The sequence below is a fragment of the Brachyhypopomus gauderio genome, unplaced genomic scaffold (genome assembly GCF_052324685.1).
Source record: "Brachyhypopomus gauderio isolate BG-103 unplaced genomic scaffold, BGAUD_0.2 sc49, whole genome shotgun sequence".
Taxonomy (NCBI): Eukaryota; Metazoa; Chordata; class Actinopteri; order Gymnotiformes; family Hypopomidae; genus Brachyhypopomus; species Brachyhypopomus gauderio.
The window spans coordinates 245,124-271,288 of record NW_027506874.1 but is presented as its reverse complement, the minus strand read 5'-3'; the positions used below and the strand labels follow the sequence as shown (position 1 = coordinate 271,288).

The following is a 26,165-nucleotide window of genomic DNA, read 5'->3' as shown; positions in this document are numbered from 1 at the left end:
ACTCTGTCGGTACGGATTCCCCACAGATGTTTTTGAGAAAACGAACCCAAGCACCTCGTCCACGCACCGGGCGATAGAAAACTCGCGAGTGGAAAGCAACAGCACGCTGAGTTTAAAGAGCTGATACGAGGGAGAACCGAAAGTAAACGCGGAGGGACTCGACGTGTAATAACAGGGGAGAACTGAAAATAATACCGGAAATACTCAACGCCAGTAACGGGGGAAAACAGAAAACAACGCGGAATAACTCAACGCTAGTAATGGGGGAAAACAGAAAACAATCGCGGAATAACTCAACGCATAGCGAACACACAGAAAACCAAAAAGGAAAAAACAAGGACGCCAGGGGAGGTAGCTGGCTGGCTGGCAAACGCAGCGACGAACAAAAAACACTTCCCAAGAACCAAAACCAAAACGGATAGGAAGGATAACAGCGGGAGGAAAACTTGAGAGAGAGGCCAGGGAGCGGTGCAGGAGGTAAGTACTCGAAGCAGACAGGGAAAAACAAAACAGCAGAAACAAGCAAATGGCAGGGTGGCGAAACACCCGAGTCGAGACAACGAGAGAAAAAACGGGCTTGAGGTTGACAACATGAAAGCAGACAATTCAGCGGTGAGGCACTGCGTCTGTCGTCCTTATAAACACAGGATGACAGGTGAATGCCATTACCGCTGATTTGTCTGTGGTCTGACTCGCGGGCTCCTCCTGGTGGCAACCGGAGGAGCCGCCCTAACCTGGGGCCAGCCCTGACACACACATCGGTAGACCCGTCCACACACACACAAACACCACCAGCAAAACATTCACACACGGGCAAACCCTCGAACTCGCTCGAGTCCGCGTAGCTATTTTAACAATACAACGTACATACATAGACATTAACAAACGCGGGACGAACATAACGAGAGTCGCTCGCGGGTTCACTGGGTGAGAGCGGAGTTTAAAGGTCCCCAGCTCTAGTCACTGCCGTGTTGCTTACGGGTCTCAATACAAACACAACACTTAAACACGGGACGAGCGGAGACACACTCTCAGACGACACACACGACAAACACACACCACGTAGACAAACACTCACCACGAGACATGACCACGAACGAAGGAGAAAGTAAAAGGAGACTGGCGGCTTCCGAAGAGTGGCTGGTTATTCTGTCATGGGCAGTGTGAGCGAAATGAAAAGGAAGCGATCAGGCCAAGTCTCAGGGAAAAAGGATGGTTTAATGAAGAAAGTGCGCTAACCAAAAACCCGTGAGTCGATCCGAATTAAGGATATAATAACCAGCAGTCAACTGGTCCAAAGACAAGACATATATAGACGAACAAACGACCCTCAGATAAGACGGATCGCGGGCACCGCCCACCTGAGGGTAGGACTGGGCGATAAAACGATAATGATATGTATCGCGATAGACGCATAATCGATATCAATAGAAAATGGGCTCGATAGAACGTTCGATATATATATATATATTTCATTGGCAAATGAACCAGAGCAAAGATTCCGCTTTAACACTAGAAGCGCCGCGCCTCATTTACATACTTATACCTAGAAGCGCGGAGACCACTTACTACTAGCGCCGTGTTGTTTTCACCTACTTAAAGCGCACCTTGGGCGGTTAAAAGACCGCCGAGTCTTTACACAGGGAAGCTGGAACTGACACATAATTAACACTAGATGGCGTATTGCACAAAAGGAAGAATGTAATGGTAATTATCACTATTATTTGTAATGGTGACATTTGCACGTAAGGTGACTAAACCTTTTAGAATCAGTGCCTTGTGACTTTGTTCTCAGTAGCTTTCCCATTGCCAGTTTTGTTTAGTTTCAAATTGCATTTCCTGGTTTGTTCGAAAACGTAAATGCAAAATATAGTTTCAGTTTTGTTTCTTGGTTAGTGTAATAGTTTGCTTGGTTAGTGTAATAGTTTGCTTATTTGTCTGTGTGTTATTCTGTTGGCATATATGTCACTATATTATCATGTTTGTTCGCCACACCACTAACCCACTGGCCCGCACCCCCACTGTGAAGCGTTCACGTCTTTTGTCTTGCTAATGCCACAGACTGCGCTGCAGCCTTCCACCCCCACATTCACAGAAAGCTTGTTCAGTACTCAAAGTACCAAAGTGAAGCCCGCAGACCGAGCTAAAGCAAGTTTATTTGTATACTCAATGTTACGCCATTTCAAGTTTTAATGTCTAAAAGTTGTGTATGTTAGTGAATTGCAGGTTATGGTGAACATAAATCTACAAATAAATGTCTCGAGAATAAACCTTCGTCGCTCCGGTTAACGTTCATGCACAGTTTGAACAATATTTGTACATTTATTACATTCAGGTCTAGGAGGTTGTAGAACACCGCTACAGGTCAACGACGGGTGCCTGCCTTCACCGAATACAGTCGTGCCATTTGATCCATAACATCAACGCCACATTTAGTCGTGTTGTAATAGGAAACATTTTCAGGCAGTTTCTTTGAGCCAATTGAAACTGTCTGTTGCATTATGCTAAGGATGCATATATTTTTTTAGGTTATGCCTGGTAAATCGTTATTTTTCCAGCTCGCAACACCTTGGTGGCATCTCACGTCTGATTTTATTAATCGTACCAACAATAGTGGTTTTGTTCGCTTTGTGAAGAAATTGTCAGTCGTTACATGTCTTCCTTTACCCGTGAAAGGCGCCATCAAACGCAACACAATATTTTCAGACAGCCGTTGACCAACCGGCCTGCTTTCATCTTTCCCTAGATAGGGAATTGCGTTCAGCATATATTTAGTCTCAACGTAAGCGGCCACCCAGAACTTAATCCCAAATTTATCAGGTTTATTGGCCGTGTATTGAGTGAAACGACAGTGAGCTGATTTCTGTGTCAGCATGTCCAGTAGGCTACTTGCCATTTTATAATGCACTATGCAACCGTTCAAACGCCCAAACCGAGGAGTCACGCAAACTGTTTTGCTGTTCAAATGCCCAAACCGATCGCCCTGTTTGCTGTTCGATCGCCCAAGCAGTTTTCACTCAAACTGTGTAGCCGCCCCGACTAATTTATATTGTGAATAAAGTGGTCATAACAGCACTGCCCATGCTATCATCTCAGTTTTACATCGCTAGCAAAGGTATGCATTTATATATGTAACTAGCATTGTAATTAATTCATTTGTAATGCCAGTGTGTCAACAACACATAAAAGCAGCCATTCATAATGTATGCATTTACATAATAAGTATTAGCCAACAGCTAGCCCTGGCAAAGAGGGATTATACCCGTGAGATATTTCCTTTGAGATATTGAATTGATAAGTAGGTTACCATTTGCAGAATTCCGACAAACTAAAACTAAAGCATTTATTAGGCAATGGAAGACTCACTCAGTTTGAAAACCGTTGATGTAAACTTGTATATAGTATATATTATTTAATATTAATAAATAAATTATATATTTTAAGACTTTGGAAAGTGAAACACTTTCACTTTCATTCAACGGACGAATTCCATTTTTTCTTTACACAATCATTTTGAACTTTGTGATAAATTTTGTTTAGAAAACTATTGATCTTTATTTATTTATGCTAAATATTAAATGACATACGAATCTTTGCGACACCCGCTGGCAGAAAAGAGAATTACTGGTTTGCTTTTTATCTTACAGATGTAAAGTCTACCTCAGTTTTGCTTGTGTCAATGTGTCCTATGCAGACATGTGAACAAGTCACTAAGTTGCAAGTAACTGTGACGGGCAGGGTGAGCAACTCAAAAAGGAAGCGATCACGCCAAGTCTCAGGGAAAGAGGATGGTTTAATAGAAAGTGTGCAAACCAAAAACCCGTGCATTGTTCCAAATGAAGGAAATAATAACCAGCAGTCAACTGGTACAAAGACAAGACGTATATAGATGAACAAACGACCCTCAGGTGAGACGGATCACGGGTCCCGCCCACCTGAGGGACGAACATCACGTGACCAAAAACAGGACCGCTGCCGCTGTAACCGGGGGCGACCGGTAGGGGGCCCCCCCACAACGTGACAGTAACAAGTAAGTCTCAAGTCTTCACAATCAAGTCTCAAGTCAAGTCCCAAGTCAGTACAATCAAGTCTCGAGTCAAGTCCCAAGTCAATACAATCAAGTCTCGAGTCAAGTCCCAAGTCTTAAACTTCAAGTCCTAGTCAAGTCACCAGATGTAATTTCAATATTTAACACAATTGATGCAGTTGATTAGTAGTATATTAAGTTAGTCAGACTAACGTTAGGCGTTTGAGTGTTTCGGTTTGCTTGAGTAATTGTCGTCGTCACCTACAGCCATCCCCCCCCCCCCGCATCAGTGACTTTCGTTCGTTCATTCGTCGGTACGTCTGTAGACATGTCCTACTTTTGAGACCTAAAAAAATGTCCGGGGGAATTTCAAAATCGTCCGGTATTTTGTGAAGGAAGTGTGGGTAGATTGCATGACTTTAAAAAGTAGTGGATGAATGACAGGCTGTCCATCTGCACTGATGGTTGTATTTTGATTGACATACATGGTAGCCAATCCGACGTCTAAGGTTTGACACATGCTACCCCCCCCCCCCCCCCCCCCCCCCGTCAACAATCGACACACACGCCACTAAAAAATAAATTTGTAAAAGGTGTCCTCCTTTTCAGAAACCCAAATCTGGTCACCCTAGTTAAAATAAGGATTTCAAGTCTTTTCAAGTCTTAAAGCTCAAGTTCGATTCCAAGTCCAAGTCAGTAAAGGTAAAGTCTAAGTCAAGTCGCAAGTCTTCAGTGATGTTGTCCAGTCAAGTCACAAGTTATCAGTTTAGTGACTCGAGTCGGACTCGAGTCCAAGTCATGTGACTCGAGTCCACACGTCTGGTCCTATGTTTACAAAACACTGCACATAACTGAAACATGTTATTCACCGGAGGGTGATTCAGCATGTGAGCTTTTTTGCAGGAAACTTTTGTAAATAATGTTGAAATAAAATTTTAAATGTAGCATATTTTTCCCCTAGTCCTTATTTTAAATATGTTAAAAAAAATCAATAATTATCGATATCGACCGATATGAAATGCTTATATCGCGATACAGTTTTTAGCCATATCGCCCAGCCCTACCTGAGGGACGAACATCACATGACCAAAACAGGACAACTGCCGCTGTAGACGGGGGGCGACCGGCAGGGGGCCCTCCCACAACGTGACACCTACAGTGTTACAAGTCTTATTATGATTTTGTACTGATCAGACCCTCCAGAAAGTCGCGATGTTGCGATTTGCAACTTCAACGCAACTTCAAGCAAACCCCGCAAATTCAGGGCGGTGTTGCTACTTCAGCCAATCACCGCAACTTTCCCGCAAATTTGACCAATCACTGATGTCGTCTTGATGTGACGTCGACAAACTCCCGCCTTACTTCCGTATATACGTTCAAGAGGAGCAGACTGAAAGCAGCATGAGCGACGAAAATAAGGGCAAAAAGATCGGGAAAAGCAGTATCCCGGTACACTATATGAAAGCGGGGATAAACTGATTATCTATGGCCCCCTGGATGATATTTAATTACTATTAGAACCGGCCCACAGGCCACAGCCGCCCGATGGTGTTTTGCGGTAGCCTGTGAAGTCACTGCAGCGCACTCAAGCGGCGAGGGTCAGCGCGGCGAAGATGACAGCTGTTGAACTGTATATGTGAGGTGTATGACACCCTGTCAGTGGCCCACTAGTAAACATTCACACTTTTAATCTCCTTCACTTAACATAACCAGCACTGTGAGCAGTGGCTCCGTCCGTGCGCGAGGGCGTCGCACGCTGCCGATTCGCAAGGTCATGCACCTCTCGAATTTTGTAACTGCGCGCACCAGTTAAACTTAATTAAGTCAAATATTTATACATATAGTCGAAATGATTCGAAATGATTCATTCAATGATTGCTTGAAGTGTTAAAACCAGGGGTTTTATAAGAAGCATAATACCCATAAATAAATAAATCAGGGTTTGCCAACTCTCACTTAATTTGTGTCCATTTTACAGGCCGCCCGGTAACAACTTACGTCCGTAACGTACGTAACTTACGTACGTAACAACAGTCCTGGTGGGACTGACTGATTCTATTATGCTTTTGGGAAACTCCCCCCAGTGCTGTAATGTGTTTATAAAAATACTCACTCAGCTTTTCTGGATGCTGTGACCACTGGCATCAGTCTCAGTAGACCTTCCTCTGATGGGTAATATTTACTCAGGTCAAACTCATCTAGCTCCTTTTCTGAGTTCAGCAACACAAACACCAGAGCTGACCACTGAGCAGGAGAGAGTTTAGCTCCATAGAGACGACGGTCACTTCCTCTGTTCAGGTATGTTTGAACTTCCTGCACTAGAGAATGATCATTCAGTTCATTCAGACAGTGGAACAGATTGATGGATTTCTCTGGAGAGAGCTTCTTCCTGATCTTCTCCTTGATGTACTTGACTGTTTTCTCTGTGCTGTGAGAGCTGCTTCCTGTCTGTGTCAGTAGACCTCGTAAGAGAGTCTGATTGGACTCCAGTGAGAGACCCAGAAGGAAGCGGAGGAAAAGGTCCAGGTGTCCATTCTTACTCTGTAAGGCCTTGTCCACTGCGTTCTTAAGGAAGACAGACATTGTTGATCTTTTAAAGAATATATTTTTTTTCTGTTTCAACACATTTGTGTTGTTGGAGATGAAGGAGAGAAATGCATATAAAGCAGCCAGAAACTCCTGAACACTCAGATGTACAAAGCTGAACACCTTCTCCAGGTGCAGTTCAAACTCCTTTCTGAAGATCTGCGTGCACACTCCTGAGTACAATGACACTTCTTTGACATCAATGCCACACTCTCTCAGGTCTTCCTCATAGAAGATCAGGTTGCCCTTTTCCAGCTGTTGGAAAGCCAGTTTACCCAGTGCCAGAACAATATTTCTAGTCTGGTGAGGATCAGTGTCAGTTTTGCCATGGTACTTTCTGTCCTTGTGTTTGATGTTAAAGATCAGGAAGCGTGTGAACATCTGAGTCAGAGTCTTGGGGATCTCTCCACTCTCTGCTTCACCCAACATCCTCTCTAGAACAGAGGCTGCAATCCAACAGAAGACTGGAATGTGGCACATGATGTAGAGGCTTCTTGATGACTTCATGTGTGAGATGATTTTATTGGCCAGGATCTGATCACTGATTCTCTTCCTGAAGTACTCCTCTTTCTGAGGACCACTGAAACCTCGTACCTCTGTTACCAGGTCAACACACTCAGGAGGGATCTGATTGGCTGCTGCTGGTCGAGAGGTTATCCAGAGGAGAGCAGAGAGAAGCAGATTCTTCATGATGAGGTTTGTCAGCAGCACATTCACTGAGGTTGACTTCGTTATGTCTGATAAGCTCACATTGTTATGGAAATCTAGAGGAAGTCGACACTCATCCAGACCATCAAAGATGAAAATGACTTTATAAGCATCACAGTCTATTAACTGTAATTGTTTTGTTTCTGGGCAAAAGTGATGAAGCAGATCCATCAGACTGAACTTTTTCTCCTTCATCAAATTCAGCTCCCTAAAAGGAAGTGGAAATATGAAGCGGATGTCCTGATTGGCTCTTCCTTCAGCCCAGTCCAGAATGAACTTCTGCACAGAGACCGTTTTACCAATTCCAGCAACTCCTTCAGTCAGCACTGTTCTGATGGGTTTGTCTTTGAAGAGGTCATTACATTTGATGGGTGTCTCCTGTGTTGCTGGTCTCCTGGATGCTGTCTCAATCTGTCTCACCTCATGTTCATTATTGACGTCTCCACTCCCTCCCTCTGTGATGTAGAGCTCTGTGTAGATCTTATTCAGAAGAATTGAGCTTCCATGATCTGAAATTCCTTTAATTTTTTTATATTTCTCCAGTAGATTGCGTTTGAGCTTTTGCTGATATCCAGAGATCATCTCTAAAACAACAGAAACACATGATGACAGTAATTTTATTTGTTTGCACTAAACCCACATGAACTATGCCACCTTCAGATATGCTGATAGTAAATAGTAAAAATGTATTTATTTGACATCAAGATCAATAATCTATATGGTCATGGTCTGGTGGTTAGGGAATTGTGGGTTGTGACCAGAGGGTCGTTGGTTTGATTCCCAGACCTGACGCCATGACTTGAGCAAGACACCTAACCCCAACTGCTCCCTGGGTGCTGGGCTAGGGCTGCCCACCACTCTGGACATGTGTGCACCACAGCCCCCTAGTAATCACTAGTGTGTGTGTGTGTGTGTGTGTGTGTGTGTTATGACTGCACAGATCATAGTTGAATTTACACTTAATCAATGTTAAATTCAACTATGCTCCCTCAGAGAGCAGTTTAAATCTGAAACTAGGACTACTAAATATTAGATCCCTGTCATCTAAAGCATTGCTTGTTAATGAAATGATTACCGATCATGATCTATGCATGCTTTGCTTGATGGAAACCTGGACCCGACCAGACGACTATATGGCCCTAAATGAAGCTTCTCCCTCTGGCTATAGATATGTCCATAACCCCCGTCCAAATGGTCGAGGAGGTGGGGTCGCCACAATATATGACTCTTGATATACGCATTTCTCAAAAATTTGGCTTCAAGTTTAATTCTTTTGAACACCTCATCCTCACAGTATCAAATGTTTCAAATTTAACAAGCAACAAAGTGTCACAGTCGTGTTAATTACTATGTACCGCCCCCCTGGTTCATACTCTGAGTTCTTGCAGGAGTTTTCAGACTTCCTGTCTCATGTAGTGCTATCAGCCGATAAGGTGATTATAGTGGGTGATTTTAATATCCATTTTGAAAATCGGTGTGACTCTTTTAGCATTCATTTTCAAGCAATTCTTGATTCAATGGGTATCACTCAGAATGTGGTGGGTCCTACGCATAACTGTAGTCATACTTTAGACTTGGTCTTGTCATTTGGTATTGACATATCCAGTTTAGCAATTCTTCCTCAGAGTGAGGCTGTTTCTGACCACAGCCTCATAATGTGCGAGTTGTGTTTAACTGACTGTGTTCATTGGCCACCCCGCTATCAAATTAAACGAGCTATAAAACTTTTATAGCCATTTTAACCATTTTACCGGGTCTGATAAACACTGATCCACTTGTAGCTCCGGAAGGACTAGAGCGTTTCACCGAGCACGTCGAGACTTCCCTTCGTACAGCTTTAGACAAGGTTGCACCACTACGATATAAGAGAGCCACGGAGAGAAGAATAGCGCCATGGTACAATGAGCACACGCGTAGCCTCAAACGAGCCGCGCGGATCCTGGAACGTAAATGGCGAAATATGAAGTTAGAAGTGTATAGACCAGGGGTGCTCATTACGTCGATCGCGATCGGAAGTGTCGGTCGTTCGCGAAGGAATGTGCGTAGATCGCGTCACATAAAATAGTAGTAGATGAATCGCACATCTGCACTGACGGTTGTATTCTGATTGACATTCACGGTAGCCAATCTGCAATCCACTCAACAAATTACGTTCGCCACCCCCCCCCCCCCCCCCCCCCGCTCAACAAATTACGTTCGCCGCCCCCCCCGCTCAACAAATTACGTTCGCCGCCACCCCGGTAGATCTTTCTGACTTGGTCACCTTATAAGTAGCTCGCAAGCTGAAAACTGTGGGCACCCCTGGTATAGACTATCATGGAAAAGCAGCCTTATTGAATATAAGCATGCCCTCCATACGGCAAAGTCCTTATACTTATCGGCCTTAATAGAAAAACATAAAAACAATTCAGGACTCCTTTTTAAAACTGTTTCCAGCCTTACGAGGAGTCATGAACAAAACAATTCTCTTATTCCACTAGAGTGTAGCAGTAACAATTTTATGAAATTCTTTAATGATAAGATTGATAAAATTAGGGAAAACATTAGTAGTGCTATCTCAGAGCCTGTCAACATGCCAATGCACCTTGACAGCTGTCTGGTCAGCTCTGATGCCCTGTTAGAGTCCTTCTCCCCAATTGGTTGTGAGGAGCTTATTTCACTGGTGAAATCTGCTAAACCCTCCGCATGCATACTAGATGCTGTACCAACCCATCTACTTAAAGAATTACTGCACAGCAATGTAGAACCGTTGCTTACTATAATAAATTATTCTCTGAGCCTGGGCTACGTTCCCAGTTCATTTAAACTTGCAGTCATCAAGCCGCTAATTAAAAAACCTGGTCTTAACCCCCAAGAACTGTCCAACTATAGGCCAATTTCTAATCTGTCATTCATATCCAAAATTTTAGAGAAAGTAGTTTCTTCACAACTCTCTTCCTTCTTACAGACAGAACATGTCTTAAGTTATTTCAGTCTGGATTTAGAGCTCATCACAGCACTGAAACAGCACTAACTAAAGTACTGAATGATCTCTTAATATCCTTTGATAAAGGACACATTTCGTTTCTCATACTGCTAGACCTCAGTGCTGTTTTTGACACCATTGATCATAATGTTCTACTTAATAGACTGGAGACACTCATTGGCATAAGAGGTCAAGCACTCTCCTGGTTCAGGTCCTACCTGACAGATCGTTACCAATTTGTGCTAGTAAATAACGAATGCTCTGAGCATTCTAAAGTAAAGTATGGTGTCCCACAAGGATCTGTACTGGGCCCCATATTATTCTCATTATATATGCTACCACTGGGCACTATCATTCGTAGGCATGGTATTAGCTTCCATTGCTACGCAGATGATACTCAGTTGTATATATCTTCTAATCCAGATGATACCACCACAACTCTCAAGATTGCGTCCAGGATATTAAAAACTGGATGGCGTCTAATTTTCTTAAACTAAATTCTGACAAGACTGAGGTACTGATTATTGGGCCTAAAGCTGTTAGAAGCAATTGGGCTGATATTCCCCTTACCCTAGATGGTTTTTCAGTAACACCTAAATCTTGATTCTGATCTTTCATTTGACACACATGTATGCAATGTCACTAAGGCTGCCTTTTTCCATTTACGTAATATTGCCAAGCTGAGACACTTACTTTCATTGGCTGATGCAGAGAAGCTAGTTCATGCTTTTGTCTCGTAGAGATTGGACTACTGTAATAGTCTTCTAATTGGATGCTCTAAACAGTCCATAAAGAAGCTACAACTTGTACAAAATGCCGCAGCTAGAGTCCTAACCAAGGCTAGGAAATTCGATCATATTAGTCCCACTCTCGCCGCACTACACTGGCTGCCGATTAAATATCGTATTGAATTTAAAGTTCTCCTGTTAACCTATAAGGCGTTAAATGGTCTTGCCCCACAATATCTGAGTGAACTCATTGATTACTACAACCCATCCCGTCCTTTGCGCTCCCAAAATGCTGGATTTCTCCTAGTTCCAAAAATTTGTAAAACTACAGCCGGAGGCAGAGCTTTCTCTTTTAAAGCCCCTCAATTATGGAATAGCCTTCCAGCTCCAATCCGAGATTCTGACACAGTTCCAATCTTTAAATCTAGACTTAAGACTCACCTGTTTAGTCAAGCCTTCAGCTAAAATTCCCCTTGTAAGGTGTAGGGGCTTGGGGGCCCCCAGACATTGAGATTTCTGGTGATCTGAGATGTTGATGCTGTCATCCAGCTGTGTCTTGGCATCACTCTATTTGTGACTATGACCTGACTGGAAAGCAATGTCTCAGTGAGCCCTCATGCCTGTAGTCACCTCTGAACCCCTCCCTTTAGTTATGCTGCTATAGATTAGTCTGCCGGAGCCACATGCTGATCACTGGCACGTGAGCTACGTACATTTAAATCAACGGTGGTTTAAATTCATGTCCACTCAGTCTGTATTATCTATCTTCTTGCATGGCTCTAACCAAGACGATTGGATACAGGCACCTGCAGGCACCTGGGGGATGGTCTGGCTGCCGGTGGATGTGCTGATACCGGGGCTCACCTGGGGAGTAACACTGCAGTCGGAGCCTACAATACCAGCATCACTGCTCCGACACGGAATGAAAGCCTGGCATTCATCAACAGACATTTACAGTGACAATATCAAAACCCAGAACTTTCAATTCTACCTTTTACCTAGTCTGATTGTGTGAATTATGTGTGACTTGTGTATTTGTGTGTTAACGGGCCGCCCAATGGAGGATGGGTTCCCTTTTGAGTCTTGGTTCTCCCGAGGTTTCTTCCTATTCCCCACCATCATAGGGAGTTTTTTCCTCGCCACTGTCGCCTTTGGCTTGCTCATTAGGGTTCTGGACCCATAGTATTGTTAACCTTGTAAACCCTGTAAAGCTGCTTTGCGACAACTTGAGTTGTTAAAAGCGCTATACAAATAAACTTTGATTGATTGATTGATTGATTGATTGATACGCTCACCAGTATAGACACTTTTGACGTTTTACAAAATAAACAAAGGTAAAAGGTTTTAATACTGCTGTCGAGAGTTTTGCTGTCGAGAGTTTTGCTGTTGAGCGCGTTCACGTTTGAGCTTCTGGTATTAGATGTCAACCAACGCAGCTATTAACTGTCAATCACCTTATCGCCACACCCCTTTAAATAACACTTAATAACTTCTATAAAATCTGTTTATCGTAGAGAAAAACACTGGGAGAGATACTAACGCAATGGGGTCTTATAGAATTGACAAAATATAATTGCTCAGAAAACTTATTTTACGTGTAATAAAAATTCAAAGTTTCTCGTCCGGCCCGTTCACTTACATGGGAATGGGCGGGGTTAAAAGTTGTACTGCAGCCAGCCACTAGAGGGCAGCTGACTCACGGAGGCTTCACTTTTCACTTGTGTTGTCCAGTCCACTTATATATACGGTGTCTGAGCTGAACACGCTACAAGATAGTCAGCATCTGCCGAGATTATAATGGCTACTAAAGAAACTTCAAAAGTGTTGGAGTATTTTGAAAAAGATAAAGATGAATCAAACAAAGTAAAGTGCAAGTTATGTCATCAACATCTTTCATTTCACACGACAACAACCAATATGGCATACCATTTAAAACGCGTAAGGCAAAAAATAAAAACAGTTCAGTTGTCGTTTCGGTCGTGTCGTCTCGGCAAGTAGGCCTATAAACATTTTTTGTTGTCGTTTGCTTTTTAAACCCCGTTACTTGATCCTTTACTTATAATGTTTTTGCTGTTGTGTGGCAATTTAAAAAATATTTTCAGGCAGGCATATTTTATTTAAAATCTTTTTGACATTTTGCACAGTGCCTGTCTGACAGTTTGATATGCGCACTGATGCTGACTTTTTTTTGTTAATGTTCTCTAACATTTCATTAATAAATAAATAAATAAAAGCTGAATAAAGCCAACCTACCATGTTTATTCATTTATCTGAGTGTTTTAGGTTTTTACTTTGAAGTGGAAAAAAGTGAATGAGAACGGGATCGAGTTTAAGGTGCTCTAGATTAAAAAAAACCTGATTCGACTATTAGTCGACTAAAGGGAAAATCAGACGAATCAGATTTGACTATGAAAATCCTTAGTTGAAGGAAGTCTAGTTTCTATGCTAATAAAAGATGTCTGATCCAGAATAGCTTGTAACATGCAACAGCTCAGCCTGGGCTAAGCCATTTTTGGCCACCAGAGGGAGACACAGATCAGAAAACAGAGCAAACAGTTTTCAGAACACTGGAAATTCTGACCAAAAATGTTTAATTTTGGGAGTTTTGCTCAGGATATTGGAAGAATAAGAAGAACTGAAGTAAATCAGAAGATGTTTTTTAATACCATTTTAGATGGTATACTTTTTCTTTAATTTCCCAGGCCTCTGCCACAGGCATCTCCATAGTGCCTAGAAGTGGTCTTCTGCATGCTCAAAGCAAATGACTGGATCTTCCATTCATCATCTATAATATGAGCTGTCACACCAAGATAATTCTTGTTGCCAACAGAGGTCCAGTGATCCCCAGTCAGAGCCACATTTGTGGCGCTCTTCACAATAACCTGTTTTACGTCCCTTTCCTCATCATACAGCTGCTGGATTTTCTTCGACATTGTCTTTCTGGAGAGCAGTTCGTAACTTGCATCAACTGACACAATTTGCAGCACTTCTTGTAAAGCCTGGATTATACTTTCGTGAGTGAGCATAGCGCGTGACTCCGCCCACCTCGTGCGAACCTCTGCAAACGGCGGAAGCGTTCATACTTGCCTTACTTAAGCCTTCGACCACAGACAGCGGTCTACAGTCCACAGCAATCCATCTCGCCAGTGAATTGGTCAATTTGTCTGACGTGGACTTTGACATTTTGTTTCTTATTTTGAACCCCGACATGTGGTCAAGTGTTGACTGGCGACACTGTTTGCTCATACTAGGAATACATTTAGCAGCTTATCATTACTGTTATGAATTAAGTTATCATTACTGACCTGCGCATTAGCCCCAACATGTTTTGCGTTGAGGTGGTAACGAAGGGTGGAAGTGCTCCTGTGATAAGTGAACTCCTTCCTACATAAAGTGTAAATAACACTATTTGTGTTTGTACTTCCATCTGGAAGTTTCTTATATTTAAATTTCCCATCCACCAGCGTAGCTTCTTCAGTCATCTCCATCATGCTCATCTTATTGTGCGTCCATATAATCTGTATGTCTGGAACTCGTGCACTGAGAAACATTCCACGGTGCGAAAGTGTCTCATGCTTTAAATGCGTTAATTTTTTTAGTTCGGTATTTTCCCTGTAATTAATTAATTGAAATTAACACGTTAAAGTCCCACCACTAATATTTATACTAGGGGTGGGACGCGGCAAAAAAAATTTAATCGAATTAATCGGAAGCTTTGTAATTAATTAATCGAAATTAATTGCATTTTAATCGCATTTCAGTATTTAACATGAGAAATATTAATTTAAGTTTGAATGATGAATGAATCAATGAACATAATCATAAACTTCCAACATCTTGTTTATTGTTCCACCAGTCTACTACACAGACCAATAGATGAGTGCAGAAAACAGTTCAGAACACTGGAAATTCTGACCAAAAATGTTGTTTAATTTTGGGAGTTTTGCTCAGGATATTGGAAGAATTGAAGTAAATCAGAAGATGTTTTTTAATACCATTTTAGATGGTATATTTTTCTTTATTTTCCCAGGCCTCTGCCACAGACATCTCCATAGTGCCTAGAAGTGGTCTTCTGCATGATCAAAGCAAATGACTGGATCTTCATCATCTATAATATGAGCTGTCACACCAAGATAATTCTTGTTGCTAACAGAGGTCCAGTGATCCCCAGTCAGAGCCACATTTGTGGCGCTCTTCACAATAACCTGTTTTACTTCCCTTTCCTCATCATACAGCTGCTGGATTTTCTTTGACATTGTCTTTCTGGACGGTAGTTTGTAACTTGCATCAGTTGACGCAATGTGCAGCGCTTCTTGTAAGCCTTTATCTTCGACCACAGAGAGCGAACAACACTGCAAATAATGTGACGCGTCATGTATAAACGTGTGTGGAGTCGCGCTACGGCCACTCGCGAAAGTTTAATCCAGTCATGGTCCAATGAAGGTCATTTAAAAACCAGGACATTTCCTCACTTAAAAAAAAACCCGGGACCCCCTGGACAGGATGTGAAATGCGGACATGTCCCGGGAAATACGGATGTTTGGTCACCCTATCGTACTAGGAATACATTTAGCAGCTAAGTTATCATTACTGACCTGCGCGTTAGCCCCAACATGTTTTGCATTGAGGTGGTAATGAAGGGTGGAGGTGCTCCTGTCATAAGCAAACTCCTTCCTACATAAAGTGCAAATAACACTATTTGTTTTTGTACTTCCATCTGGAAGTTTCTTATATTAAAATTTCCCATCCACCAGCGTAGCCTCTTCAGTCATCTCCATCATGCTCATCTTATTGTGCGTCCATATAATCTGTATGTCTGGAACTCGTGCACTGAGAAACATTCCACGGTGCAAGTGTCTCATGCGTTAAATGCGTTAATTTTTTTTTGTGCGTTAATTTTCCTGTAATTATTTAATCGAAATTAACGCGTTAAAGTCCCACCACTAATTTATACATATACTCGAATTAATTCAAAATAATTCGTTTTTTATCAAATTATTTGGGGGCAATAAAACTGTCAAAACTGTCTGAAGCCCTAGCTAAAATAACCCTATCTTATATTATATATATGTTGTGTCACTGTCCTGTGTGATTGTGTCACTGCCCTGGGTGATTGTGTCACTGTTTCTGTCCTGTGTGATTGTGTCACTGTCCTGTGTGATTGTGTCACTGTCCTGTGTGATTGTGTCACTGTCCTGTGTGATTGTGTTACTGTCCTGTGTGATTGTGTCACTGTCCTGTGTGATTATGTCCAAAGTATGGGTCACGTTCCAATTTTCCAGCCCACAGCCTCTGTTGACCATAGCATTTTACATTTCACCAGAAGATGGCAGTGTATACTATACTATACTATACTACATTATACTATACTATACACTGTGTCCCCCTCCCCAGAATGCCAGGCTGAATGGGTGTGGGCCCCACACATGTCCACCACACCAAATCTGGACAAAAAGTGTACTGTGTGTTTGCATATGAGTGATGTGTATATTCAGATGTGATCCCAGTGCAGTATCGCATCCAGTACAAACTGCTAGTGTTGGTTTTTAAATCCCTGCATGACCTTGCTCCTTCCTACTTAAGTAGGTTACTCCAGCCATACTCCCCGATGCGTACACTTAGATCTTCAAGCCAACACTTGCTTGTGGTTCCGCCCTATAAGTTAAATTCCACTGGGAAAAGAGAATTCTGTGTCGCGGGTCCGATGCTGTGGAATGGGCTCCCTGATGAAATGCGGGCTTGTTCATCTTTAGATCTTTTTAAAGCTGGTCTTAAAACTCATCTTTTTAAATTGGCATATGGATGAGATTTATATATTTTAGTGTTATTCTGTATTTTTTAATTGTATCTTATTTTTCTTGTGTTGTACAGTGTCCTTGGGTGTCCAGAAAGGCGCTTTACAAATAAAATGTTATTATTATTATTATTATTATTATTATTATTATTATTATTATTTTCACTACATAATCAGAGATGTGTATATTCAGATGTGATCTTCACTACATAATCAGTGATGTGTATTGTCATGGTCCCCATGGCAACCCCTTTTCTTTGTGTGCTTTTATTTTGAAACCGCTTATTGTGTCTGACTTCATGCCCCACCTTGAACCCCGCCCCCTCCTCATTGTTTTCAGGTGTGTCTCGTTTGGTTCTGTGTTTTATTCAGTGTATTTGGCCTGTGTTCAGTCTTTTGTTATGTGAGTTATTGTAAGTTCCACTAATTTTGATGCTGTGTGTAATCTTGCTGGTCCATGTCTTTATGTCTCCCCTGTTCTGTGTATTAATATTCTCCTTTAGTGTTAGTTGGTGTATTTGGTTACTGTTTGGTTTGTCTTTGTTTTATGTCAGTATATTCTGTGTAGTGTTGGTTGTTTTGTTATTAAACTACTTCAGAGTCCACACTTGTGTCCAGCCTACCTTGCCCAAACGTTACATGTATAAACAGACCTTCACTGAGTGCAGGACTCCCTGAAGATCCTCCAGTCTGAACTGGGATGGTGCTGGAACTGGACTTTTCCTGAACTGGAGGAGAGAACAGTGGAAAATACCAACGTTATTAACATAATTAACTTTGTATAAAAGAGGATTTGCAGCTATGAGAACTGATGTGTTTATATAAGGTTTGGGGCAGGTGTGGGGGAAATGCAAAGTAAGAATGCTTTAACACTAGGACTCCCAGCATTTTCATTCCAAAATTTTGTACCTGGTCTCCACCAGGGGGCAGTTCTGGGGACATTTGCATTCCATTAGGCCACCCTTTGTTATGTACATGCAACCACTTAGGGTGGGGTGGGGGGGTGATGGTGTCAGTTCATTGTTCTGCTGGATGTGTTCACTGACTCAGATAGTGAAGAAAAAAACCCTGGCCTCCCCCATTGCAGTGGTCATTTCAGCTGTGTTTTTTTTCTGCCCTTCCCTTTTTATAATAAATAATAATAATAATAGTCTTTATTTGTATAGCACCTTTCATACATACATGCAACTCAAAGTGCTAAAAACTACTGAAAATAATGTTTGTGGGTGTATGTGTGTGAGGCTGTATATGTGTTTGGGTGAATATGTATGAAAAGAGAGGTCACATGGAGACACACGAGCAGCTGATCTCTTCTGGTAAGATTTACTAAATGTCCTTTTTTGTTTACTGGTTATGGCTGTTGTGTTTTTGGAAGAGACACACTGTAAAAAGTACCATCTCGATAAGTTAAAATTGCTCAAGATTATTATTCTATTTCAAGAAGCTAAGGGTTTTTTATATCTTTACCTAGTGGCAGTTTTTCAAAAGACGAAAACTATTTAAAAAAAGGTAAAACAAATCAGAGCTATTTTGACTAATAAAAATGCTACTTTTTGCAGTGTGAGAACAATCCTACAAAAGTACAAAAGAGGCTTACTTGAGATGTTTTGGAATTATAATTCAAGTATTATGTTTGTGTCAATTTCACATTATTTCAACCTTTCACTAATCAAATCTCAAACCTATGTTCCTGTGGATCACGAGACTTCATCACCTCCAGAAAAGAGAGGTCACATGGAGTCACACGAGCAGCTGACAGAGACGGCAAAAGACGGCACAGTGTGGCGTGAGGAACAGATTGGTAGACATCATGGAAGGCATCACAGCCCAATTGAATGCCATCCCACGAATGGAGAGCCAACTGCTTTTGCCAGAAGTGAAGTGTCTAGTCGCTTACAGAGTTTCCTCTGTTTCATCTCTCTGGAAATGCTTCGGACCATACAGGAGTGGACTGTTCAGCATGCACACCAGACGACACAGCATGAAAACTGGTTCATGGCCCTCCCTGAACTAATGGCTTTCATTGCCATCCTCATCCAGCAATGCAGCAGCCCTCCATCATGAAGATTATGCAGCGATACCGGTTCCAGGACATCATGCGGCACCTGCGCTTCGACAGCATGGACACACGCAGTGAACGAGCTGCAAATGACCCGTTTGCTGCAGTCTCTAATGTTTGGGGGTCTTTCGTTGCCAACTGCATCAATGCTTACAACCCAGGAAGGCATATCACCATAGATGCGCAACAACATGCACAGGTGTAAAAGAGAGACGGGCAGACTTCTTGGTGAAGCTTGCAGGAGAGCTTGCACAGGCTCATATGGCAGCCAAGGAGGTGGCCAAGGAAAAGGTTCAGCAGCAACCACCCACACCTGACACAGGGAAAAGGGCATGGTGCCGAGTCAAGTGTGGCTGCAAGAATAATCATGCCACTAAGCGTTGTATTTCTTGTACTTAGTTCACATGTGGCAAGTGCAGAAAAGAGATGATGTGGCAGTGCCAGGTGTGTGCAGAGTATCTTTACCTATTGGCAGTTTTTCAAAATACTAAATACTGAAAATAAGTTAAAAAAATCAGTGCAATTTTGAATAATCAATATGCCATTTATATGTCACTATAATTCAAATATTATGTTTGTGACTTCTGACTTCTTCTCACTTTGTGACTTCTTGCAAGAGAGCTGGCAGTCTCTTGTGGCAGACAGCCAAAGGTGTGTAATGAAGCAGCAACCACCCAAACCAGAGACACGCCTCATTTACATAACACATAGACGTTAATAGTGTATTTGCTAATTAACAAAATGAATGAAAAGAATCACGTCTGGCCCCGCCCTCTACCCCTGTGTGGTGCTTTCATGTGTAATGTCTGGCCCCACCCTCTACCCCTGTGTGGTGCTTTCATGTGTCACATCTGGCCCCGCCCTCTACCCCTGTGTGTTGCTTTCATGTGTCAAGTCTGGCCCTGCCCTCTACCCCTGTGTGGTGCTTTGATGTGTCACGTCTGGCCCCGCCCTCTACCCCTGTGTGGTGCTTTGATGTGTCACGTCTGGCCCCACCCTCTACCCCTGTGTGGTGCTTTCATGTGTCACGTCTGGCCCCGCCCTCTACCCCTGTGTGGTGCTTTCATGTGTCACATCTGGCCCCGCCCTCTACCCCTGTGTGGTGCTTTCATGTGTCACGTCTGGCCCCGCCCTCTACCCCTGTGGTGCTTTCATGTGTCACGTCTGGCCCCGCCCTCTACCCCTGTGTGGTGCTTTCATGTGTCACGTCTGGCCCCGCCCTCTACCCCTGTGTGGTGCTTTCATGTGTCACGTCTGGCCCCGCCCTCTATACCCCTGTGTGGTGTTTTCATGTGTCACGTCTGGCCCCGCCCTCTACCCCTGTGTGGTGCTTTCATGTGTCACGTCTGGCCCCGCCCTCTACCCCTGTGTGGTGCTTTCGTGTGTCACGTCTGGCCCCGCCCTCTACCCCTGTGTGGTGCTTTCATGTGTCACGTCTGGCCCCGCCCTCTACCCCTGTGTGGTGTTTTCATGTGTCACGTCTGGCCCCGCCCTCTACCCCTGTGTGGTGTGTGTTCTCTTAGTTCTGCTGTTGTTTTAATTGCCTTCGTTTTCCTTCTGTTTGTCACACCTTCTGTTTTCCCACCATATGTTGAGTTTTGTCAGCTGTTCCTGGTTTATCCTTGTGAGTAGTTGGGTTTATATTCCCTGCATGTTCGAGTCCTTTCCTTGTAGCTCTATGTTCTGGTTAGTGCTAGTGCACGTGTCCATGTTGTTCTATGTTCTGGTTAGTGCTAGTGCATGTGTCCATGTTGTTCTATGGTTGAACTTCCCTAGTCCATGTTTTGTTGAGTATGTGTATCACTGCTAGTTTTTCTGTTGGCTTTAGTGTTCGTAGTATCAAGTGTTTTATTCTTTATGTCTATTCTGTCTTAGTGGTTATTGGTTTCTGGTCTTGTGGTTGTTTTGTATTCTTATGTTCATCGAGTTCCCGTTTAGCGTACAACTGTTACCGTTAGTTCTCCTGTTATATTTTAATCTCGTCTCCATCATGGGTTTAGTTATTTTGTTCATAATCCCTCCCCACCCCTCTCCTCTCCCTGTCAGCACAGCTGGGCTTCCAGATGTTACTGGAGCCCCTGTAAATAAAACGTGTTCAGATCAAATTTGTGTGACCACCCTGTGCCTTCAATTCTTCCAGGTCCACTTGCACAAAGTCAGACATTTTGTAGAATTAAAGTCAGGAGTCTGATTAATCAATGATACCAAACAGCTGATAATGATCTTAGAAAGAAGATTTACAACTGTGAGAATTGTATTCATGACCTTCGTATATATATAAACCCAGTAATTATAAATAAATATTAACTGTGGTCTCTGATCATCTCAACATTCAGATTCATCTCTTACCTCCATATATAAAGGTCACTGGTGCATTAATCTGATTCCCATGAATCTGAGGAGCACAGACGTTCCCTCCTGTTTGAGCTGTGATGTTGGTCTGATCTGTGATGTTGGTCTGTACTGGAGTAGATCCCTCCATCTTCTAATCCAGGGGTCGGCAACCCGCGGCTCTTTGGCGCTACCCTAGCAGCTCCCTGGAGCTTTTTCAAAAATGTTTGAAAATGTAAAAAGATGGGGGAGAGAAATGTATTTTTTGTTTTAATATAGTTTTTGTAGGGGACAAACATGACACCAACATTCTTAACGAAATTAAATTTCAACATTTATGTCAACGAAGATTTGCGTCGTAGCCTGCGACGCACGTTTCTATTAGCAGGGCGAGCTTGGCCAAAGCCACAAATGGAGCGAACGCCTCCCAACACCCGAGAAACTTGTCTATGACACATGAATGCTCTTCCTGACAATTGTAGGAAAAATGAAGATGCATTTGGAGTATTATCCATCTTTGGATCAACATACCTGTGCGAACAGATATTTTCAAACATGAACTACATCAACTCAAAATATTGCACCCGACTCACAGATGAGAGTTTGCAGTCCTGCGTCAAGATTAAAGTTACATCTTACATGCCCGATGTTGAGAAGCTGACCAGTGATGTCCTAAAACAGAAGTCACATTAAACGGGTTGCGGTTTTATTTTTATAAACGGAGCCTGCGTTTTATCGCACTTTGTTTAGTGCCCAGATACGGGGCATGTTATGCACGTTCCATTTTGCTGTTGTTTTTTCAAATCGTAAAAATAAAAATGACATCAAAAATTGGATTTATTTATTGAATTTCTTTAATTTAATCTAATCGATGAAACATAATTCATTAATATTGTAATGAAGTTAAACTTGAGGCAGCGTCCTACAATCAATCAATCAATCAACCTTTATTTAAACTCGGGAGTACATTGAGGGTGGCCCTAATTTACAGTGTAGCCGAGGGAATACATGGGGAAGGGATTGTCATAGATAAAAGTATAACATGATTAAAAAGACCCAGCATTATAACAAGATATACAAGATGTACAAGATGTAAAAGATACCATAAGATAAAACAAGAAAAAAAATTATATCAACTAAAACAGTGACAGGCTGTCTGAAGGTGGTTAGAGACTAGGTGTTTAAAATGATTGAGTGACACCAGCGAGCTGAGTTTTAGAGTTTCCTGTAATGAATTCCAGCTCACTGGAGCACTGTAGCTAAAAGCAGATTTTCCCAGTTCAGTAAAAACTCTTGGAACCTGAAAGGTGATCCAATCACTGGAGCGGGTCTGGTAAGTTGTATTATTATTAATAAGCATTTGTGTAATGTACGATGGCATATGGCCAGAAAGTGCTTTAAAAATAAAAATAAACCAGTGTGTTTCACGACGCACAGCAAGAGAAGACCAGCCAACTTTCTCATAAAGTGAACAGTGATGTGTATTATACGGGTCCCCAGTAATGAATCTTAATGCCGCGTGATAAACAGAATCTAGTGGTTTGAGTGAAGTTGCTGATGCATGTCTGTAAATCACATCGCCGTAATCAAGCATAGATAAAAGTGTTGCTTCAACAATCTTTTTTCTCGTGTGCGTTGGGAAGCATGATTTATTTCTGTACAGGAAGCCGAGTTTTTGCCTCAGCTTACCTGAAAGCTTTGTAATATGGTGCTTAAAAGTACATTTGTCATCTAGCCATATGCCAAGGTACTTATATTCATTAACTCTTTCCACGTTAGAACCCTTCAAAGTTGTGATTTTAAAAGTATTAAGATCAACGTTAAAAGATCTGGAAAACAGCATAAATTTCGTTTTTTCAGCATTTAAAACAAGTTTATGGTTATAAAAGGCAGACTGTACAGCATTAAAAGTGTGCTGCAATTTATCTACTGCAGTACTGATGTAATCATCTGAGCAATATAAAACTGTGTCATCAGCATATAGATGTATTTTACAGTCAACAATGGAGGTGACAATATCATTTATGTATATATTAAATAATATCGGCCCAAGGATTGATCCTTGTGGGACACCCTTAGAGATGGGTAACGGTTCAGATCTGTTTTGTCCCAGGACCACACACTGCTGTCTAAAAGATAAGTAATTTCTTATCCATTCTAAGGAATTTTGGTCAAAACCGATATTTTGTAGACTTTTTAAAAGTAGAAAATGATCAACTGTGTCAAAAGCTTTAGAAAGATCGATGAAAATAGCTGGACAGTGTTTCTTGCGATCCAAGGAAGTTAAAAGATCATCGAGGATCAGTGCAGTAGCAGTAATTGTGCTGTGCTTCTTTCTAAACCCAGATTGATATTCTGACAGGACAGAGTTTACATTGAGAAATGTCTGAAGCTGATCATTCACTAAAGATTCAAAAATTTTAGCTAGGCATGACAGTTTTGAAATTGGTCTAAAATTGTTAAGATCTAAAACGTCACCTCCTTTGTGAAGTGGAATTACTTGAGCTGTTTTCCAGACACTGGGAATTCTGCTTGATAAAATGGAGAGATTAAAAATATACGTAATGTGTTCTAAAATGACTGGAGATGCAAGCTTCAGAAAGAAGGGGTCCAGTGAGTCTTCCCCTGTGCCTTTTTTAGTGTTGATATTTCTGAAGGCTTTAGCTACTATATGAGGAGTGAAGGGGTGGATGGTAAAGAGATCATGGCTTACAGCAGGTGGTGTATATATTTCATTGTTTGGTTTTACTGTATTGATATTTTCAAATAAATGTGTGTGTGTGTGTGTGTGTGTGTATGTGTGTGTGTGAGTGTGTGTGTGTTTGTGTGTTTGTGTGTATGTGTGTTTGTGTGTTTGTGTGTGTTTGTGTGTGTGTGTATGAGAGTGTGTGTTTGTGTATGTGTTTGTGTGTGTGTTTGTGTGTATGTGTATGTATATGTGTGTGTGTGTGTGTATGTGTATATGAGAGTGTGTGTGTGTTTGTGTGTATGTGTGTTTGTGTGTGTTTGTGTGTGTTTGTGTGTGTGTGTGTGTTTGAGTGTGTGTGTGTGTTTGAGTGTCTGTTTGAGTGTGTGTTTGAGTGTGTGTTTGTGTGTGTGTGTGTGTGTGTGTGTGTGTTTGTGTGTATGTGTGTGAGTGTGTGTGTATAAGTGTATGAGAGTGTTGTGTGTGTTTGGTATCATAGTTTGAACATGGAAATTTTCACATTTTTATGAAAAATGATCCTAATTGAACCATTACCTGTTACAAGTAAGGAACACCATTGCACTAAATATTGATAGAATAATTAGTAATGTTGTTAGTAATTAAATATTCACACTGTTTGTTAAGATTGTTTTGGTTTCAGACATCTTTTGAACAATTAAACATGCACCAGGGTTAAAGTGACCCTAAACAGTATGGCTGTTTGACAAGGATGCACATAATATGCCTTTTTTTTGCCCATGCCTTTTTTTTGACTGAAACTCTTGAGGTCCATTAGTGGTACTGTATTTACTGTTAGTGGGGAAATCTGAGAGACAGGCTGAGAGCAGAGGTGAGTTTGTGATAGCTTAATGTGGATGAGATTAGCTGGGTTAATAAAAAGATTACGAGTACAGTTATTTTTAAAAAACAGAGAAGACTGGTTGATCCTAGGCGGATTACTAATTATTACTGGGATAGCTGGATTTTCGTGAGTGGTTTCAAGTAGTCATTTTAGGTTAAGAACGGAGTAAGATACATTGATACATACATACAACAGAGGAGTCACGTAGTGTAGGACCTATCGTTCTCTACAGAACACACTGCAGGGAGAAGAAACATTTAATCATTAATGCTCATTATGTCAGGGTTGCCAACTCTCACGCAATGAGCGTGAGACACACACATTTGACTGTCTTCACACGCTCACACGCCATACTTCCGATATCTCACGCCAAAAAAAAAAATCTAGTTTATTTACCTCTGATCCACATCTATGATTCAACGAGTTACTAGTTCGCCAAGCACTGGCGAATGATCGATCGCGATATAATACTTCATTTGTGTCCATTTTACACCCGCCCCCCCCCCAAAGATTAAATCTCACTCCAAGTGATCTTGAAAAGTTTGCAAAAGTTGTAGCTAACTTGGTCATTTTGATAGTAGGCTAACCCTCTATGGGCATGGTGTTGCCCTCAGGCAACAAACCACTATTCCCCCCCCCCCACCCCCCACAATGCCTCTTTAAACATCACATTTTAAATCACCTGACAAGTCTGGCACCAATAAAAATTGATCTGGGTGTGGGTGTGTCTTTCACCTGGGGGGTGGAGCAGTCCTTTTTTGGAGCATAGCATGCTTAGACACACTGCTAGCAAAAGCTAAGATGCATTTCACTTTTTCACATGTTTAAATGAAATTAAATTTGTATTTAAAAATATCTGCATGTGCATGAATATGTGAAAAAGCATATTTGATTGAGTAAAGCCACTTTTTCACTGTATCTATATTCTAAAATGTAAGTTTTTCATTCATTGCCTCAGGGCAACATTGCGCAGTTAGACCACTTTAGTTTGTACAATGACATGTTCATGGATGGAGATGTGCAGGGACTCAGTTATTTCCATAACATTGTTTTTGCTGTCCTATCAACTATTACTCACAGGAAAAGGATGCAAGAACATGTTATGGGTGTAAGGAACATGATCCATCAATTAGGGTCATACCTTAGGACAGTGAGGACAGTGCGATTGAGGACAGTGACGGGGAAAATTTGTTTGATGGAGATTTAGATGATGATGGTCCGGTCATACTGAACATACTGTGTGTGTGTGTGTGTGTGTGTGTGTGAGAGAGAGAGAGAGATCACATCAGCAGGTGACGAGAGTTGTATATGACCTATTGTAATTTTATGCTTTCTGGTTTCTTTTGAAAACAGATGAAGATGAAAATGAAGATGATAATGATGTATCAGAGGAAGGTGTTCCACACATACCCCAGTGGA

The 26,165-nt window shown here is 41.8% G+C and overlaps 2 protein-coding genes across 4 annotated transcripts in view; both read right to left on the bottom strand.

Annotated features, from left to right (window-relative positions):
• LOC143487703 (NACHT, LRR and PYD domains-containing protein 3-like) overlaps positions 1–26,165 on the bottom strand; it is a 267,073-nt gene that overhangs the window by 18,758 nt on the left and 222,150 nt on the right. The window lies entirely within an intron of this gene.
• LOC143487706 (NLR family CARD domain-containing protein 3-like) overlaps positions 1–26,165 on the bottom strand; it is a 43,084-nt gene that overhangs the window by 14,874 nt on the left and 2,045 nt on the right. For all 3 annotated transcript variants that reach the window (XM_076986804.1, XM_076986805.1, XM_076986803.1), the window contains exons 2-6: positions 24,933–24,984; positions 21,792–21,870; positions 21,217–21,410; positions 17,462–17,536; positions 6,141–7,905 (exon numbers count right to left, since the gene is read on the bottom strand). In XM_076986804.1, coding sequence (XP_076842919.1) covers positions 6,141–7,905; positions 17,462–17,536; positions 21,217–21,349 — 1,973 coding nt within the window. In that variant the 5' untranslated portion in view covers positions 21,350–21,410; positions 21,792–21,870; positions 24,933–24,984. The remainder of the gene's footprint in view (positions 1–6,140; positions 7,906–17,461; positions 17,537–21,216; positions 21,411–21,791; positions 21,871–24,932; positions 24,985–26,165) is intronic.